This window comes from Elgaria multicarinata, chromosome 6, assembly GCF_023053635.1.
Source record: "Elgaria multicarinata webbii isolate HBS135686 ecotype San Diego chromosome 6, rElgMul1.1.pri, whole genome shotgun sequence".
NCBI classification, from domain to species: domain Eukaryota; kingdom Metazoa; phylum Chordata; class Lepidosauria; order Squamata; family Anguidae; genus Elgaria; species Elgaria multicarinata.
In genome coordinates, this window is record NC_086176.1 from 80,692,319 (window position 1) to 80,713,129 (window position 20,811).

At 38.5% G+C, this 20,811-nt stretch overlaps 1 protein-coding gene across 1 annotated transcript in view; it reads right to left on the bottom strand.

Annotated features, from left to right (window-relative positions):
- XRCC4 (X-ray repair cross complementing 4) overlaps positions 1-20,811 on the bottom strand; it is a 139,045-nt gene that overhangs the window by 58,157 nt on the left and 60,077 nt on the right. Inside the window, exons 4-7 of the mRNA XM_063128623.1 lie at positions 19,884-20,050; positions 16,488-16,640; positions 14,922-15,025; positions 846-987 (exon numbers count right to left, since the gene is read on the bottom strand). Coding sequence (XP_062984693.1) covers positions 846-987; positions 14,922-15,025; positions 16,488-16,640; positions 19,884-20,050 — 566 coding nt within the window. The remainder of the gene's footprint in view (positions 1-845; positions 988-14,921; positions 15,026-16,487; positions 16,641-19,883; positions 20,051-20,811) is intronic.

Here is a 20,811-nt window from a genome sequence, read left to right on the forward strand (position 1 = left end):
AAAAGGGAAAATCAGGCCTATACAGAGACATGTCTATGGGACCAGAACATCAACCCCATAGTGAAAGGGACAGAATATTTTGATGGGAGAGAGCGAAGGTAACCTAATATAATAGATTCGGATATTTTAGAAGTAGATCAGTTTAAGCTCTAGAAAATAATAGTGCACTACAACCCACCACTGCCTTAGTTCCAATTAAAATACTAGATCTATGTTTGGTCACAGCACCTTTAGAAAGCAAACAGCATATAATTCTGACAACAACAATTGGTTTAGGCATAATATCCTCAGGTAGGAAAAGGGCATACTTAGTTCTTGGAAAACTGGTGTCGGAGTGTTAGTTTACGTTTACTTTGTATTGCCCTTAACCTAGCAAGAAGAAGAACAAAACTATAAAAATATACAACAGCTAAGGAAAACATCAAAAAGTAATAAAAATATTGACATCAATAAAACATTGGAGACAGTTAACAATCATCGAATACATCCACTCTATAATCAATTCCATAAATTTCAAAGAAAGTTCAATAGTATTTGGTAGCAGCTTTATGATTAGAAAAAGTAAACAAGCTGAAAAATTAAAACTGCAATCTTAAAAATGCCTACTCAGAAGAATGCCCCAGTGAATTTTATGGAACTAATTCTCTACTAGCTGCGTTTAGGATTTCAGTGTTAGGTTTCAAACCTATGCAAACTTGTACCTAGGAGGACAAAGCTTTAATGAAAACAGTAGAATTTACTTTTGAGGAAAACATGCATAGATTTATAATGTAAGTCTATGCCTATATTAAATATGCTGGAAATTTTACCTTTGTGAATTAATGTAAATATTAAACAATTCTTACTTTGCATTTGCTGCGATTTGTTTCTCATACAATGCCATCTTTGGTTCTGTACTTGCAACTTTTCGTGTTCGTTGTCTTCTCTTTCTACTTGGTGCAACATCTATAATATCTGGGCTAAGTAATGAGTCCCTTCTTGGTTTAGCTGTCACAGTGAAAGAGCAAGGGAAATAACAATTAACATATTATCAATTTTGGTAATGCTATTAACCTATTTGCAACTTACACTGCAAATATTTTTTTCAGGCAATATGAACAGCAAGACATACAAGGAGGGGGCGTTCAAAGAAGTTATTTTCATAGCTATCTGTCCCTCTGTGTGAGATTTAGGCTTTTCCCCACTGTTTCTACCACGTTTGCCACTACCCAGAGTAGTATGTCTCCTTACATTTTCCCCCACTCTATTGGCAAAGACCAAAGTCAGCCATATCTCCCAAATATGGCAAACAACATGCAAATTAATCTGGTAATTCTAGTAATAAAATGTGTGTTAGCTAGTTAACAGACATTTACAGAATTTGGGAGGATTTTAGACTTCAGAATCCTAGACTACAAAAACTTAAAAGAATGAATCACTCTGCTAATGGTGGCTCTACCCACTTGCTTAACTTCTTTTTTGGATGTACTTTTTCTTAAAGCAATTTATTTCAGAATACACAGGCTGCAACTTGAATAGATCAAAGTTTGCAAGGGAAGAAGCCAGGAAATTCATTTTCCAGATTTGCCTATCTTGTTTTGCAAAACAGCTGCATAGCACATAATGTCATTTTTATTCCTCCCTAGGTGAAAATTTTAGAGCAGGTTAGCTTTTTTTTCACCAATAGTGCTTCATGAATTGGACCGCTGGATTGGCCCAGTATTTACATTAATATATAAAGGACACATTAATTCAAGATTTTAAAGCCATATTGTATAATTCCATTCCAAAATAGGGCCTCCTAAACTTTTAAGTGTGGGATTAGTGCCTTGTTGCTGTAGTTGCTGCTGTTTATTAAATTCAAGTTCTCACAAATGCAATTTGAGTCTTCTCCATCATATAAGACATTTGTTTCAAGTCTTCAAAGCACCACAGATTGAAAATAAATGTTTTGAGAACTTTACATGAAACTATATAAAATCAATTACATAAAGAATACCACTTAGGGTATTCTGTATATAGGCAGGTAATAAATTGAAATAATAATAATAATAATAACAACAACAACAACAACAACAACAACATATAATGTTAAGAAATAATAACATAATAATAATAATAATAATAATAATAATAATAATAATAATAATCAAGATGCTGTACAATGGCCCTGTTTGCACATTACGACTACCCAAGTTTTTTAAAAAACAACAACAACAATGGGCTCCAACTCTGGGTTATCTCTCCCCCAACAGCCCAGAGTTCCAGGTTTGGATGTCACAATAAACAACCCAGGGTGGTTTTGTTCAGGGGAAGCTTTTGTGTAGCCAGGAGCCAAGATGCTCACTTGTTTCCACTAACTCACAACGCATTCACCCTGACGTGCAAACCAAGTCGATATAAAGCATTAAATTCACAAAGACAAAACTCTGTCAGTAGGTTTGACAACATAAGATTGAATACTTTTGTTGATACATATATAGCATTCTGCTACAGTACGATGCACAATGGATCTCTTGACCATGAGGAGATGCTCATGCATGAAACTAATCCACTGACACAAAATGAATGGGGTAGTTGTTTCGAGCACCCCCCTAACAGATCACCCAGAAGAATAGAACATCTGCTTTTGCTAGTGCATAACATTAAAAATATGAATTTACTACTCTATTCCATTTTGCAGTGGCTTAAGTATCAAAGGCTTTACAAATCACAGATTTTATAGATACTGTAAGCTTTATACTCCCAAACCCCTCAAGCATGGCTTGGAGCCAAAGAGCCCTTTCTTTCCCCCAATTTCCCCCAATTCCCCACCAGTTGTAGCCCTGGCTGTATCATATACTATGGGAGGTGACCCTCATGAGCAGCTGGAGTGGTGTAGCAGCTGGAGTAGTGCCGAAGAAAAGAGGCAAGAAAATCCTGTTCGTCTGCAGAATGCTGCTCACAGTTCTTTATTTCCTGTTCAAAGAAGATTTGCTTTGCTTAGACATACTCTCATTTTCCATAGAACCCATTAGACAACCAAGCTACAGTTGTCTTTAGGATATCTTCCTAAAGGTCTTAATTAATCTAGAGAGGTACATGCTATTACAAAAGATTTTGGAAACGGAAAGATGCTTTACAAAAAGATGCATTTCAATAATAGCAATACAGTAGCAATGCAACTTCAAGATACAAAATGAAGTCAATGTTACATTTGGATAGAAACCAGAACATATATTTGAGGTTGAGAGTTCATTGCTTTTCAAAGTGAATGCATGTTTCCACCATATGTCTGCCTTATGGTAATCTGCAATTACAAAACCTGCCACTGATTCACATTTACAGCAATTGTCATTTCTACATGGAAGAGTAGAGAAGTGTTTTCATGTACAGGGAAGAGATCTCACAGTTCACTTGGATAAATCATATAATTTACCTCTGTGTTAATTCTCGTATTATGACTGCCTGAGATCATTGGCCCTCACATCTTAATTAGTTTCTGTTGCAGTAGTCAAGCAGTGGCTTTGTGCCACTGCAGTTAAGACTGGCCAATGCAATAGCATAAAATTCATGTGAAAAAGAAAGAGGATTGGAAGAAAAGCATCCAGTAACAGAGAAAACATGGCTGGTTCCCATGAAGAGGGGTCAGTGTAAGGCAGTTCACAGAACTGCACCATGGTTTGCACATAACGTCAAGTAGTATTTGCATAATACTTTGGGTAGGGGTTTCAAAACACTTCACATATACGATCTCAGCAACTCTGACAAGGCAGGGTTATTATTACTGATATTCCCATTCCGCAAATGGGTGCGGGGGAGCAGTGGGGCTGAGACTGAGAGGTAGCGGTTTGCCTGAGACCACCCAATGAGCTCAAGGCAGATCAATCAGATGCAATCTTTTGTGCACAGACACTCACACAGAGAGAGAATCAAGAAACGGAACATCAACACTGACAGATCGTCGAATGTGCTAAAGAGTGCTGGTCTGGATGTTCTCCTGTGTCCAGTTCTGTACTTGTGTGTGTGTGTAGAGCAAAGCCTGATGGCTCTATTCTACTTACTAAGACTGCAATCCTAAAGGACTGATGCTCGATAGTTGGTGGTGGGCCCTCCAATCTCAGAGTTCTTCATCTATTCAAAGTCCTGCCTTGTAGGGCAGGAGGAACAACCCCATTCCTCCCTGAACAGTTTTTGAGCAAGATGAGCTCAGGAGCCCATCTAGCTCACTACCATCCTGGGAGGCAGGGAACTGAGCAGTTTGTGGATCTGGCAGATCCACATCTCTTCTCTGCCATTGGCATGCTACCTTTCTACCCTCCCCATTCTCTTCTAAAGTCCCAACAACACTCTCAGAGGAGGAGCTGCCACAGAGCTTTCTATGGTGACTGGGAATGAGTGGGGTTCTCCAATTCCATGGCTTCTATGGATCCTGTCACACTATCTGGGGTGATAAAGGATTGCTCCTTAAGTCAAAAGCACTCTCTCAGCAATTATGCAGCTTTAAGGCAGGCTCCAGGTCCAGAACCTCCCCACCCCCAGGGAAGTATCCAATACTGTGGCAGGGCTCTCACCATTTCCGTTGTGCTACACCATTTCTGTTGCACAACAGGAACGAATGCTTCCCACAGTAAACTGTGAAATAAGTAGAAATGCTCATTTCTGGAATGGGGCAGATAAGCAGAGCTCTCTTCTGAAAGCTCTGCTGACCTGCCCTGTTCTGAAAATGAGCAATTTTGCTTGTTTCCAATTACTGCAGGATCTGCTCGCTTCCAGGTGCCCTAGCAGTGGGTCCCACTAGCATGTGGGCAGTGTTGAATGCTGCCCATGATAGACGAAATGGGCATGGTACAATTTTGCCTTCTTCCCAGGGAAAGGCCAACCAAATTTCACCCGCAAATACACAACGTTGTAAAGATGAAGTCCTCCTGTGAAAAGAGTTACATTCTTTGGTTACTGGGTTGGATCCAAAAGTTCCTCCTCCAACAGAACTCCTTCCACTGATGGAAGTTCTTCCACTACAGCACACTCCATTCATCAGAAAAGATAATCTTTGGATCCAACCCATTTTTCTAGAAATATGAGATAACATATGGAAATGTGAAATGTTTTAAACCTAGTGTATAGTTAGTGCTTAATTCTTCACATTTTATTCATTAAAGTAAATACTTCAATGCTTCATGAGAAAGATGTGTTTTTAACCAATAATATTAATAACAGTGACAGAAGCCATCATCTTGTTAACATAAAACATTTAAGATATGAACGGAACCCCCTAAATTATAGGTTCATCAAGGAAAAAAAACTTATAATGGGAGCTTATAAAAATGTTTTGATTATGAAAGGAGTTAGGGTTTGTTTCAGAATACAACAATGGAAGCTTTATAATATGATTTGAAACTTCTGTGACATGGATCGCAGATACAAGCTCCATTACAAAGCTGGTGAAAGCTGAGGAATTATAATTTCGTTATCTGAAACGCCTTGCCCACCAAATGAATCCTCCCCCCACCCAAATTATTTTCTTTCAAATGCTTAACAGAATTAGTAGTACCTAACTATATTGAGAGGAGAAACGTTTTTTGCTCTATGAATGTGCGTGTGTGACAAAACAAAAGTTGATGAATGACAGGCTGTTCATTAATGTAACGTTCACTGCTTGCTATGTTCTCCTGGAAACCTGGATATATTGATCAAAGTTTAACATCTTCCCCATACTTTTCTCATTTATAAACTTTACTTTTTCAACGTAGTTTCATTTTAACTTTTTGTTCCATTCAATCTCATGAGGTTCAGTAGTGTAAACTCATTTTGAGTTCTTGACTAGCTCCAAACTTAGTTTGGCTAACTTTTGTAGTAGCTAGAATACCTTCTGTTCTTACCTAATTTCCCAACTTCTTCAAGCTAATAGTAAGAAAATTCAATAATATCGCCTCATGTTAAAAAAGTAGATAGCTATGCAGCTGTTCTAAAGTAATCCTGGGAATAAATATCTGGTAACACAAAAATAAAAATAAGCCCTATTTTATTTATGGGTATTTATTTATTTGCAGTATTTATAGTCACTTTATTAAAAAAAAAGTTCCCTGGGTGTAGCTTGTGTACTATGAAGTATTCTAAAAAATAATTTCATTTATCTTGATTTCTGAACTGCTCAAATGGCAATGCACTGGGACAGATAATATTAAAATAAAAACAATATAAAGTGCAACTGTAAATCAGTATTATCTGTTGTTTTTAGGGCCGGCTCTCCCATGCAGCAGGATGCCTGCAGCAGGAGCAAACTGAAGCAGCAACGAATTGCATCTTTTCCCCCTGCTGCCTCCTCATGAGGGCCCATCACCACTGCCACTTGCCCACTGCTTCCAGAAGGTGCTCTGGGAAGCCCTGCCTGACGCTCTCCTGCAGTGGCATTTGCCACAGCAAGAGAGTGGCTAGTGGGGCTCTCTAGAGAAGCCACCTGCCCTCTGTTTGCCTCCTCGTACAGAGAGCACTGAAGCCAGAAAAAGCAGCAGCACAAGTCTTGTGAAAGCTCGCCCGGATCTTGAAGCGGCAAACTTGGGGGAGGCAGGACAGTGGCAACAAGGGGCACGTGTCCTCTCCCACTTCCTTAAGGGGTGAGAACGCTTATGCCAAAGCTGTTTTTATTGCTTGACTGTCACTTTTATTGATATGTGACTATTTTGTAGAGAATGTTTTAATGTAGTTTTGTATTTATTGTTGTTATTCTGATAGATGCAAGCCTACTTGAAATGTTCTTGAATTAGAAGTTGGGAGCATGTATCAAAATGAGCACTTGCTTGCAATACATTTTTGCTTGAAAACCATTAGCAAGTATAGCAGATTTAAAACCTTTTTTTTTTTCAATTTCTGTTATTAGTGATATCATAACACATTCTTCCATGGTGAATGAATCACAGCACTTCAGTGTCTCCATTCCCACCTGGCAGGTAGATTCCAGAAGGTGATGCAAGAAGGCTATTACTCATCCAATGTTATTTGTATTTGATGATGATTTAATATGGCCACATTCTGCCATACATTATATTTATAACCAAAATAATTTTTTTCTCCTAATGTTCTGATCTCTTTGCATGAATAAGCAGAGGAACTTATACAAAGTGGGTTGAAACACATGATTAGAATAATATCCAAAGTCCCCTAAATATGGAGCTCACTTTCTTACACTTCTGAGAAATGGGAAATGCATCACACTGGTTTTAAAGAGTAGGATTATTGTTTCCTTGAAGAGAAACTGAGCTGGTCAGTGAGCCAGGATGGAGTAATTGGCAGAATTCCTAGGAGAAATGGGGCCATTTCATCAAGAGATGATAGAAAGTGAAGCAGTATTCCAAGAATCACAAGTCTCCAGTAGGCTTTCCTATCCAAAAGGAAACAAAATGATGTTGCATCATCCTTTAACTTCTCATCGTTCAGGGAAGTGGGGAGTATATAACTTTATTAATAACCACTACTATGCCTCTATACCACTTTGGAAAGAAAAAAAATATCTCCCAAAATACCAATCCCAAGATCTTCAAGAGCTGGTAGCAGTCTTAATGAGACACACATCTGTCAAGTAGAGGTTTGGCATGACAGGCGATGGAGTACCTTTATCAAGTTCACACACACACACACACACACACACACACACACACTTAAACTCGAGGGGAAGGGAGCTTCATAAGCAGAGCAGCATGAATGCAGTTGCCTCCTGGGCTTGCAAAACTCCTGGATAGGGCTGGAAGCACATAATTACAAGTGTCATCATCACATAGAGGAAAATAGCATTTGTTTACAGTCACTTGTCCACCCACATGTTTGTCCCTCATTACTTCCTCTTTTGAAAGAGGAAGTAAACAATGTGTTCATGGCTCATTCAGGGGGCTGTTTTGATCACGCTGCTTCTTCACACAGCAGGAGACAGCAGCAACTTCAATCTTTAGAAATAAAGTCGGTCTTACTGGGGTGTTTTTTTGTCACAGGAAGAAGACTACAAGGGGCAGGAGGCATGTGGGAGTTAGACAACGTTGTGAGATGGACCTGCAAAAATCCGTGAGTGCCCAGTAACGAGCGTGCAATAAAATGCTTGTCTGATGGAACTCTACATTTGCATGCTGGGCTGAGTTTTTCTTCCTTGCAACACTATCTTTGCTGTTCTTAGGTGGGGGGGTTTTTTCACAGAAATCAGGGTTATATAGAAATAGGGCATCTGAGTACAATTTTGTTTTATAGCTAAAAATATTGACAAAACAACATCTGATCAATTTTACCACTTTCCAACAAGATTAAGAGCTTGTATTGACCCATTTGCAAGAAATCTCTTGTTTTATTTAACAGACTATCCATTTACCAAGCTGAGAAATGCTCCCCCACTTAATTTACCAGCACACAAGCTACTCTTTAATCTTTTGTCGGCTCCCACCCCAGAGGAAAGTCACCCTGGAGGAAGGCTTCTGTAGCACAGGTAATTCTGTGCTCTCCCAGTTCTCTTATTTGAAATAATAAATCTTATTCAGGTCTGAGAGAAAGTCCAACAGAGCTGTCTGACTAGAAGGTTAAAGATCAACCTTTAGGAGGTCATGCCCTGATGCTACTAAGGATTCTTATTCAAGGAGCTGATTTTTGCTTTGCTGCTTGCTTACACTGCTGCCTATTTAGTCTCATTTCAAGTCTCTTATTTCAATCTTACCAAGAAAGAAAATAAGCAAGCCCCAGTGATTTACTCTTCCATTGGCTCTTTACTACCAGAACACCTGTTATGTTCTCTAAATCTGTTTTGATTCATAGCAGAGCTCTGTTGATTTTGCTACCCAAGGATATCGAAAGACAATAAAGCAAACATCACTCTACCAGGAGCCATGTCCCAATGCTCTTAGATAATGTAAATTGCCACTGAAACACAAAAGCAATTCGATTTTGTATTTTCACTGGCTAGGCTGTTGGTCATGGAGGCAATGCACAATATTTTGTATCTGAAAACTTTTAAAATTCATATGATAGGCATATGCATTTTCCAACTTAAGCTCCATCTTCAAACTGTTGAACATGATATGGTGAAATAAGCTTAAAGACAAAAAAAATAATATGGCACTTGATAGCACAGTAGAGTATAGGAGTTCATGAATATATTTAAACATATTAATGGTTTAATTTGTTTTAGAATTGTATATTTATTCTATTTTATATGTATGATTTTATATGTATGCTGCCCTGAGAACCTTGTGATATAGGGAGGGATCTAAATGTTCAAATAAATAAATAAATACTCCATAATATGGACCGCCATTAAAAAGACAAGGTCTCAAATATGAATTGGTATTATTGGCATTGAGGGCTAATATTATCTAGCTCCTCCATAATATCTAGTGGCACTTAGCTTACATTGTGAAATCATAATGTTCTTCCCTGCCCCAACATCACTGGCTGCTCTTGGTCATGGGGGCAATGCACAATATTGTAAGTGTAGGAGGTAGACTCTACTTAACATTATGAAGAAAAGAACTAGACAAAGAGCTGCCATTTTCAATGGCAGCTGCAAGTATAATGTCTAATTTAGATGCCACATGGCACATAATACTGAGGATGTTCTATTCACTCCTAGGATGTCACTGTATATATGTAAGGAGATAGAATAACCAACTAAACTCAGAATACTGTAACAACTAGTTTCATTTGAAACCAGCACTGGTGCTTTTATTCTTCTGTATAATAGATCAAATTACTCAACAAATAAGTAGTGTTTTGGTGTACTGAGAAGCTTGCTTTGTTAAGTACAACTGCTTACACATGGTAAATTTAGATTTTAAAATGAAGAAACAACCGACCCAAGTCTTTCTGACTGCTGAAAATGCAATCAAAGCAACCTGTAAATAAGCCCCAGATATTACCCAAGTAATGAATAGAGTGCTTTTATTAGTAATTTGTACCAAACAGCAACACTTAAATGTTATGAGAAAGAATGACAAAAAAGTAGGATAAACTACTCTTTGCGGATCACAGATTTGAGGATCATTTTGCAGAAAGAAAGCTGTAATAGCCCAGTCGGAGTAGTAGTGTAAGTAAACAAAATAAAACTGCTTCCCAGAGCTGCTATGCTTTGCCAAAGAAAGCACAGTCAGGTAAGAGCTATAAACAGCTGAGAGACCTGTAAACATTACACTCTAATTTGTTTTGAACACACAAGAAAGTAAAATGATTTACAAAGATCCTTCCAATTTCAGCTATGCACACATTGTGTCTGTTTCAAATCTACTTAAGACCAAACGTCAGAGCACTGACATTGCCTCAACATTATTTATAGGTTTAAGAATTACTGGGAGAGCAATTTCCTAGGTAAAGTGCTAAGAAGCCTTTGTTTCTGTCTCTGAAAAGGCTACTATGTTCTTGCTAATTTCATTCCCCATAAGCTTTCAGTCTTTTGTGAGAGAGCTTGCAGTGCCAATGCACGGACATTTGTGTGGCAATAAAGCCCATTCCCTTTGCCACAAAATGACATGCTTTAGGATTTGTCTTTGTAAAGGTTTGTGTTTTTTTCACTTCAGTCTTGTCCACAAGGCATAATATATTCTCAAAAATACTGCTCAGGCAGGACTTGTGCTTCCAAATTCTGACTTTATAAAAATACATTAGGAACAGTAAGAGACAAAGAACCCTGACGTAAGAAACTAGAATAGCTTATGTGCATGACCATAAGAAATTTACTTATAACAGTCAGCTTCGTATATTCAGTAAGTAGTCCAGTAGCGTCTACTACCTAGTCCAGCAGTTTCAACTCTGATGGGCACTGGTCTTCCAAGGCCTGAAGCAGCGGAGTTTTTTCCTGGTCTTGTTTCCTGCCACATCCCCCTATCTAGATGTAGCAGGTACTAAGTCCCCTTCTCCCATATATTTCACTTACCTAGGATTGAGCGCCCTAAGCAGGAATAGTCTCCTGCCAATTTTTGTATCCTGAAAGGCAGGATATAAAATATGGTAATAAAGTGAAACAATAAACATAGAAGCACAGCATGTGTCTTTTTTCATTATCCAATCGTTCATCACCTTATAAGAAAACTTTTAAAGTACATTTCCCCCCTCAGATATGGTGGTGGTTAGTTTCCTGGTGACACCACAGGCACCAGCCAATCAGCTGTACCATGGATACTGGTTTTTGCAGACACTTGCAGGAAAAGTATGCTTGGACTGAACACAAGAGTGTGCTTCCAAATTGGCCCACTTTCTACTAAGGATTTGTTTCTGTCCACTTCCACATGCGTCCATAACTAACTTCAAGGTGGCTGTCTTTAATAATATGAATAGCTAAAAGGACAACTTCTTTTCTTCTTCAGTTACTTGATCAAAGAATACAATATGGAACTGTGGCTCTATTCCAACTTTCCCCAAACTAGTGACTTTTAGTATTATACTACAATGCCCATCATCCCCAGCTATTGGCACTGCTGGCTGAGGCTAATATGGGTTGTAGCCCAAAACATCTGGAGGGCAACAGGTTGGGGAAGGTATTCCATCTTTTAAATAAGACACTGATGAATATGCTTGTCCTTAGGGGTGGAGAAAGGAAAATGGATTTTGCTGCCTTGGAGAAATTTCCAACACTCACAAGAGAGATAGGAAAATATTCCATTCCTGACTTGAAGAAGAAGAAAAACTAGCTCATTTCCTATACTCGAATGTGCAGAACTAGAAACCTAATCTATTACTATCCAAATAGAGCACACTTCAATGCTAATAAATCTGAACCAGCATGTCTTTACTCACATCCTGGTTCTAATCAGAATTATCATAACCTAGAGCAGAGAGTTCTGTCCAATATCCTGTGACAAGATATTCCCTCCCTCTTGTGTCCCTGTGAGCACCCTGCATCTGTATCGGAGTTCCCCCAACCGTCTGAAGCAGTTCTGAGGGGTACAGGGGCCTACATGGGGGAAGATGAATCTGCTCTACCAGTGGTGCCCATTCCGCTGGCAAATGGACACCATTGGATACAGCCCATAGTCTCTATAATGACCTCAGGGATTTTCTTCCTTCACATGCACATACACCCAGATGTATCATTCCCATTTCATATGAGCAGTTCCATTGGTTTCAATGGAATTGGCTTCTGCAGAATATGTTGACAACTTGGGAGTTAAGGTTTTCAAAGCCATATAGAATACTGAATTAGAATGACATTTTTGTACATTACCATCAATAAATATTCCCATTTAAGTAAAACGACTAAAAGCCTGATGTGAAATAATAACACCCCAAATGTTATTCTAACTGATTTCTAATGTGAACATAAAGAGACCCTTCAGTTTCAGTATTGCATACTTTTGTTCCTATATTTCCCACTATGATGAAGCTGAATACAGATCTCATTGTGTTTGCCATTTTGCTATGCCAGCCCAGCACCCCAACCCAATTTATACAATAAGCCAAAAGGTTTCTACTAATAGAAGCCTATGTTGACAGGTTCATTTTGGGGGCGGGGAGGGGGGCAGGTTGGACGTTCCACAAGAATGAGCTGTCTTTCAAATGTCTGTTATATAGCAATATCCCTTTGCAGAAAGGTTTTGGAATTAGCAGCTTTGCTCTCCTACAATTCTGCCCATCATGTGGAGGTGTAGATAATGAACAGGCTATTCCACACTTGCCACGAGAAATGCATTTGCAGCAACTCAGATATAGCAATATGAAAACTGAAATTAATTCACAATTTCATTTAAGAACAGCAACCTCCTGAATATTCTGTTACTTTGGAGCCTGGTTGTACTTTAAATTCATAATAAAGACGGATAAAAAAATATTCATATTTCTGCTGGCTTGCCTATTCTTATAAACCTCATGTGCTAAATTTCACAAATCTTTAACACCCTATTGAAAGTATGTCTGTCATGCTATGCCGATGCAGGGAAAGTGTCCTGTGGAGAGCTTTTCATCATGAAGATGAAAGAGAGCTCCCAAGGCTTTCAGATTGGAACCCTGTGTAAAGACAGATGCTGTCTTTTTAATAGTAATTATTACTGTACTCTGACACAGTACTAAATCCTTTTCCGATCATTTTCATTACTTAGGAATTGCATTAATTAAGCTGACTCTGTCTGTCTGTCTGTCTGTCTGTCTGTCTGTCTGTCTGTCTGTCTCTCTCTCTCTCTCTCTCTCTCTCTTTACATAACTGAATTTGATTTACTTCAGGGCCTTCCAAATCGGTGTAGATACCATTTCCTCAACAGGAGCAGGAGTTTTTATTTTATTGTTTTCAAAGTTAAGTGTGTATATAGTCAATCATCAGAACGATCACAGCAAAGATTGTATTGCTTACATGGCAGGATAGCTTCAGAAGAAATATGGAACAATCCTCAACTTGAGGAGCTCGAAGTAGTATGCATGAGTCATAGTAAAAAATGATCTGAAAATATAGCTCAGTTAACAAGAGACAGGGTTTGAATACATGGAAATGTATTCAACTTTCCATGAACCTGGAATGGAATCATGGGTAAACTTCTGCTTTATAATCTGTGTAATTTAAAAAAAATAGCTGAGTTGAGGAATTCAGCATTCAGATGTAGATGTGGCTAATCAACCACCATTATTCATCTCAAAACTTTGCAATTCGGAGTATCTAAGCTTTTGAGTCACAGTCAGGCATACTATACAAAATAACTTAATTTGACCAGTTCTATTATTTCAGAGACAATTTAAAGTACTTTCATTTGAAGTTGTTAGAACTATTTCTAAATGTTGACTTGCTAAGGGTTTCTGGATTCTTTGTGACCCCTTTCACATACATAAGTGATGGCGAAAGAAATCCCATGGCTCCTAAACAGTGTTGGGTGGGGGGTTGGATAGGATAATTTGGATTCCTGGATCCAAGGTCAGATACAGCGCTCTAACCTCGGACTCAGGAATCTAAACTCCCTCCAGCTGATGTGGAGAGAACTGTGAAGGCTTCCTCTCCAAAGTCACAAGGGTGACCAAGGCGCGAAGGGGAAGGGGGTGCTGGTGGATGTGGAGGGGAGGGGAGGGGAGGGCTTACACTGTATCCCCAGGTCTCCCCAGCCTCTTTCCCTTCTCCCACCATCTAGCTAAACTGCAGAATGGGAGGCATGGTAGAGGTGAAGACTGCCTCTGGTGCATCTCCCATTCTGCACTGAATACTCATAAGCCTCCAAGTTTGGAGGTTTACAAGTATCAAGGATGAATCCAATAAGATTGTGCCCTAACAGTGCAATCTGAAATGAGTTTCCTCAGATGATTCAGCCATCTTGGCTGAACTAAGCAGGTTGGAGTCTGGTCAGTGCCTTGATGAGAGGCTGCCTGAGAATTCCATGTAGACCAACTCAAGTATCATGCCAGATGAAAGGCTGAATATAAATGTCCAAAATAATGATTAAAAAAACTAAAGCCTGGTTAGTACAATTGGACTTACTCTCTAGTAAGTGTTCATAAGGCTGCTGCCTAAAGTGACTTCAAGTTTAAGAAGTAATAAAGCATGCATGTAACAAAAATATTCCAAAAAAACAGTCTCCCAAAAGTAATTTCCCACGTCCAAGTGGTAATTCGATTTATTTATTTGGGTAATTCATGAACCACCTTTACCGTAAGCTCTGATGGCAGTGTACATTAAAAGAATAAAGGAGTAAAATAAATAAATCCAATTAAACAATTTAAACAGAGAAACAGTAGTCAATAAACCAGGCTGACTAACGAAACATTATCTTAAAATAAAATAAAATAAAATAAAATAAAATAAAAGAGAATTACAGCTGGATCCTTCCGTCATGCTGCTTCCTCCAAATACATCATTTAATCAGAAGTGAGTTGTATTCAGTTTTGGAGATTTGTTTTAATTGAGTGCTTTCAATATTAATTTGCTGTAAACTGCTTTAAGGATTTTGGTCTTTATTATGTTATATTCCTTTAAAATAAAAGGCATGGCTATGATATCTCTGTAATATAAACAACTTGGTCTACCTTACCTGAGACTGATGTGGAAGGCTGTATCAAATTTTCACTTTCTTCATCTGTGCTTTGATCATAATCGTCTATTTCAACTTTACTTTCAGATGTAGCCACAGTGTTGCTATAACAATACAAAGTCATTTTTACTCACACAATATGCATTTTAAATAACTCTATACCAATAGGTATGACATCAACATCTCAGTTCAATAGTATATGAGGTCCATGTAAACAGAAACTCAAGTGTAAATTGCATGAATTTAATGATGAATATATCAGAGAATTTTTTTTTTTTACTTATTTTTGCATTATAGTGTTGGTAACATTATGGGGCCCGTTTGGACAACACGCTAAGCCATGTTAGGTCATTAACGGTTTTGCAGCAAATGGTTAGTGAGCGTATTTAAACCATGATTATGTTGCCACCATGGTGAGGAATAGTTCACACAACACACTAAGCCATTATGTTTAGCTCAAAATAGTTAACCACTGTGGCTTAGTGTGTCTTCTGAACAGGGTCATGGTGGTTTGATGTTGTTGTTCTTTAAAAACAACAACACCTTCCTTACTAAAATTCTAAGGTTGGATGCAGACAAACACATGTGCAATGGGGTGTGGTGGAAGCTGACGTTTTAGCCTTATCTTCCCTCGCAGCAATCCCCCAACCCCTGAAAAGGCTCCCCAAGGGTTTTGGGGAAACTTACTGAATTGGGTGAACTGTAGCGCATGGAAGATCCAAAAAACAAGTACAGGCAATCTTTAAAATCCTAAATGGCTTGAGGCCAGAGTATCTAAAAGGCATGTTTCCTCCCATATGTGCCTGCCTGGATGCTTAAGTCATCTTTGAAGTCCTCCTCCAGGTGCCCCTGAATGAAGCTAGGTGAGTGGTTATGACAGGGAGAGCCTCCTTCATGGTGGTGATTTGTCTGAGGAATGCCCTCCCCAAGGCATCTCTCTTGGTCCCAACTGTGTTATCATTTTGGTGCCAGGCAGACATTTCTGTTCTCCGAGGCATTTTAGATTTAAAATTTTAGATTTAATGCTCCCTTTTATATTTTACATTGCATTATTCCTCTCCTGTTTGTTGTTGTTGTTTGTTTTTGTATTATATTTTATTCTTTTACCTTGCTGTTCTATTGTGCCTTTCTCATTTGCCCACCTGTGAGGCTTGTTAGGTGGGTAACGACAAGAGAGGGCCTTTTCTTCAGTGACCCCCACCTCTGGAATAAGCTGCCATCGGGGTCTACCAGGCACCATCATTGCAGACTTTGAGAAAGGCCCTGAAAACCTACTACTTTACTCTGGTCTTCCCCTAATTATGTTTTATTGGACTAGGTTGTAGCTTCACTTGTATGTGGGAGGTTTTGCTGGTGTTCGTTTTTTAGAATGTTTGTCCAGCTTTTACTGTTTTTATTATTGCATCAGTTTTTATTATGTGAATTTTGTTGTTGTATGCTGCCTTGAGAGTGCTCCTGTCCTGAAAAGCAGCCAAGAAATATTTTAAATAAATAAAAAATTAAATAAATAAATACATCTATTTCAAGCATGATGCTTAGCAGCACAGGGAAAATAACAAATAGTACCTTGCTTGTGTCGTTTTCACTACAGCTTCCTCAGCTTCAGCTAAATGTTTCAGTAAGCTTCTTATCTTTGCCTTCTTTTCATTGAGAACCAAGACAAATCGTTGATAAAGGTCAGTCTCCAGTTGTTCTTTAGCTTCAACACATTTTAGTAACCTTAAAAGTAAATGCATATTTCGCTTTTACAATGCAGAATAAATTAGGCCTTTAAAATGAATGGTCTTAGCAGCTTTAGTCAATGTGGCATAGCAGAAATCACATGAGTAGGTGTGAATGTTAACTACTACAATACAGGGGGGGGATTGTTAGGATTTGTCCAATATAGATACAAGTGTTAGGTGTGTGTGTGTCCCTTTGAAAGTAATATCATGTTTTGGTTTGTTTTAATATTGTTAGGATCAGGCTTGTTCTGCTTAGTGTGGGTTAAGGGGTTTCAGCCGGTCAATCAGACTCAGAATCTGGAGAAGGAGGAGGAGGAGGACGACGACGACGACTAGAAATTTACCAGCCAAAACAGGAGCTTATCAGAGAGAAAGCTAATGACTCAGAGACCATCCTCTCCCAGTTCCTCAGAACTCAGCCTTTGTCTGAAGGGGAAAGGACTTCAGAGATGACAGATCACAGAGTCTGCCACAGAGTCAAGAGCAGGTGAGAGGCGGTCTGCCAGGCGAACCACTTGCCAAAGACTTCTCCAAAAAGACACTACTTGAGCTAAAGTGGCTCTTGAGACTGCATGGGAAACTCCCCCTTTTGGTTGAAAGGGCAGCTGCCTAACTTAGTTAGCCTAATTAAGCTTAGAAAACACCTCCTAGCATTCTCACTCCCTTCAGGTGTGAAGAGATGTTTATTTGCTGAATAAAGCTTTGTGGGTTACACAGCAGACCTCTTTATTGTCTCACATCTTAGTGGGAGGGCTTGGGATTATGACAAATAGGATATCAAATGTTATATACTGAAACCTTTAAAATGTCTCTAAGTAAAATCTATTTTTGTGAACTACCCAGAGAGCTTTGGATATGGCATGGTATAGAAATGTAATAAATGACATGAAATCAAAACAGTTTATGAAAAAGTTTTAAGGTTGAATGTTTATGTAGGATAAACCGACACCATTGTATCCAAAGGTTTCCATCCTCCAGCAGAATAGACATCACTGGAACGTGGATTCCTCCATCCTTGCACTCCCTTCTTTCCCCCTCCACATCTGCTCTGGTAGGTTGGGGAACTCTCTGGAGCAGATTTAGGGAGGTGCAGGGGGAGGAGGGGAAATAGAAATATCACTGAAGAAGTAGAAGTCTGTATATAAAGTGGTATATAAAAGGCAGGAGCAATACTACTGCTTTATAGCAGTATTGAAGTGCACTGACAACTGTTGGGGCCCATTGACACATACCATATACCGCTTTCATAGTGCTATATCCTGCTTGGTGTGGCTCCTGCCTTTTATATAGCACTTTCATACCACTTCCACAGTGAAATATCCTGCTTGGTGTAGATTAGGCCAAACAATAAAAATGTGTCACAAGATGAACATCTTGTATTGGTCTCTCTTACCAGAAAGTTGTTGCATTGTGACTAAAATCCACATCCAAAGAACCCCACAAGGGCTGCACCAAATGTTACTGGAATTCTAGCCATCAAAAACATGTGGCTGCAAAAGGATTTAATGGTGTTGCATGTGCTGTTACTCATGCAATACCCCATCAGTAAGCCCTTCTAGATGACAACTGTTCTGCAGTGGAATCCTGTCATGGGATTAAGGCAATTGTCTACAAATTAAAATGTGCACGTTAAACCATAAAGACCCCACACATCAAGTATATGGATGTATGGGGACCTTTAGAAGACTGGCCCATGTCAAAATATTAGCAAATAAAGATTTTACAGCTTTACATATTAAATGTTCATAAACGAAAAATAATCATATGAACTATTAACTTAGTCTGACCTGATATGTTTTATGGATATGTTCAATAGCTGATAAATAATTCATCTAATTAAAATGCAAATAGCTGAGTATTATTACCATATAGATCAATTCAATAACTCTTAAAAGAAAGATTGTATGTACTAATCAACCACCAGGAGGATCTCCATGTATAAATCAAATGTTAACTATTTAGTGGGGAGCATTAACAGAAATGCTAAAATGCAAAGACTATCATTAAAAGAAATATCTTTACACAGTTAATTACAAGAACAAATTAAAATAAAGTTTAAAAAGGTTAAGACAAATTGATTGATGGAGCTTTTTCTATTCTGCGCCAGAAAAGTTCAAAAATTTCAGCCCTGTTTATATACAAACCATGGGGAATTATCAGCTGAAAAATATACTTCTATCAATGCCTGCAGTAAGGGGAAAAACCCCACTGAAAATATTTGAATTATAGCCATTTAAGCTACACTCCTAAACCACTTACATGCGAGTAAGTTCCACTGAACTCAAAAGGACTTACTTTTAAATAGACTTGCATAGAATTACACTGTCAGAGGATAAATGAAAACCAGACAGATGTAATTTTGATTTTATAAATGGCTAAAAACAACTGATTTAAATTAACATATCCTTGTTTATTACAGAGTAGTGACAAATGCTAGGAGGAGTCTTCTTTTTTTGCAGGGCGAGATCTACACAGAAAATGACAAAACCTTGTTAAGAGTGAATATAAAGAGGATGTTTTAAACATCTGAAAATGTAAGACTGCATTTGTTACTTTCATCTTTTGTTGCATTATGTCTTGATTTTATTTCGTTTTGTTCTAGAAGTGATGGGGCTGAGTGTTGATGAACTGCTACTTGGGAATCTGGCAATTATTTTCAGGTAATTTATTCAACTGTCTAAAAACCCAGCCTGCATTTTTTTTTATCTGTATAGTTCCAGTGATCTGTCACTATTAATTGACAGCTCTTCTGATAAAAAATTCATTTATACTAATTTTGCTGGTAAATGCCATATCACAGATGGAACAGAAATGTAGTGCTGAACTCTGTATAAGGGAAATTGTCTATGCAGTTATTACCTTTGTTTTACTATATAAACAAGAAAATTGATGGGGTGGTATGATTTACACATTTCATACATTCCATTTAACTGAAGGTATCTACATCTGTGACACTCGTTTGCAAATTTCACCCTAAGAAATCCATGGCATGTTCCTAAATCCAAGATAATGACCATCAATTCTAATACTTCATACTACCTAATAAAACATATTTAATAGTTATATATCTCTATTTTAAAAGTACAAATTAATGTGCATATTTCAATACTGAGATAAGTGGAATAAAATGTGTAATAATGAAATCGGCTAGTATTACATTTGCTTGGTAAGGAGACTGAAGGAATCAATATAAGGACCCAAAATGGGAATATCCCATGAATGTTATTTTTCAACTTACTGCTCCTGCGTGTCATTCAGATCACTTAGATGTCTTTCATTTTCTTTTTGCAGCTGCTCATTTTTGGCATGCAGTCCCACCATGCACTCTAAGCAATAGCTAATCAGCTCGCTGATTACTTCAGCTGGGCTTGAGACTTTTTGTAGTGTCAATGATCCAAGCCTGAACTAGGACAAAAGGAAACACCGAGTTACTTGGCTAGAAAAGGTCAGGAAACACAATTTCAATCAGACATATGCAATTTACATTCCACAAATGATTTTCTTTGCTAGCATTTGTTCTGAAACCTTTCTGGGAACTGTGTTTTTGGATACTGGAGCAGGAGTTAGCTTCATTTCAATTGCAAATAGAGCTTTACCAAAACAAGGAATGTTTTATGCCTTCTGAAATTAAAGAAACATACAATAGAATATCATAGACAATAGGGGTATGCACGGACCCCCCGATCCGCTTCTCTTCCAGATTCGCAATTTGCGGATTGGGCCGCTTCGCTCCACCCCGCTCTGCCTATAGTCCGCTCCGCTCTGCTGCGGAGCTCCGGATCCGGATCGGAGCTCCGCTTTCCACCCCCCATAGGCTTGCATTGAAATCCAAAAAAGTCTACAACTTTTTTTCTGTTAAAGTAAGAAACCTCAAGTTTAGCACCATGACACCTCATGGACATATACACATGCATGCCAAGCCTCAAGCCAATCCAAGCGTCCCCTGATTTTTGGGGAATTTATGAAAATTGGACACCCCATTTTCAGACATGGACTGTTCTCCGACATTCTGACAGATAAAAAAATTGGAAGTGGGCACCCTCACAGATGCCATCTAGATCCACATTCATGCCAAGTTTCAAGCAAATCCCATCATCCCCTGATTTTTGGTGGGGCTTTAACCTTCTAACTCACCCCAAATCAAGTCCCATGCTAGAACTACGTCA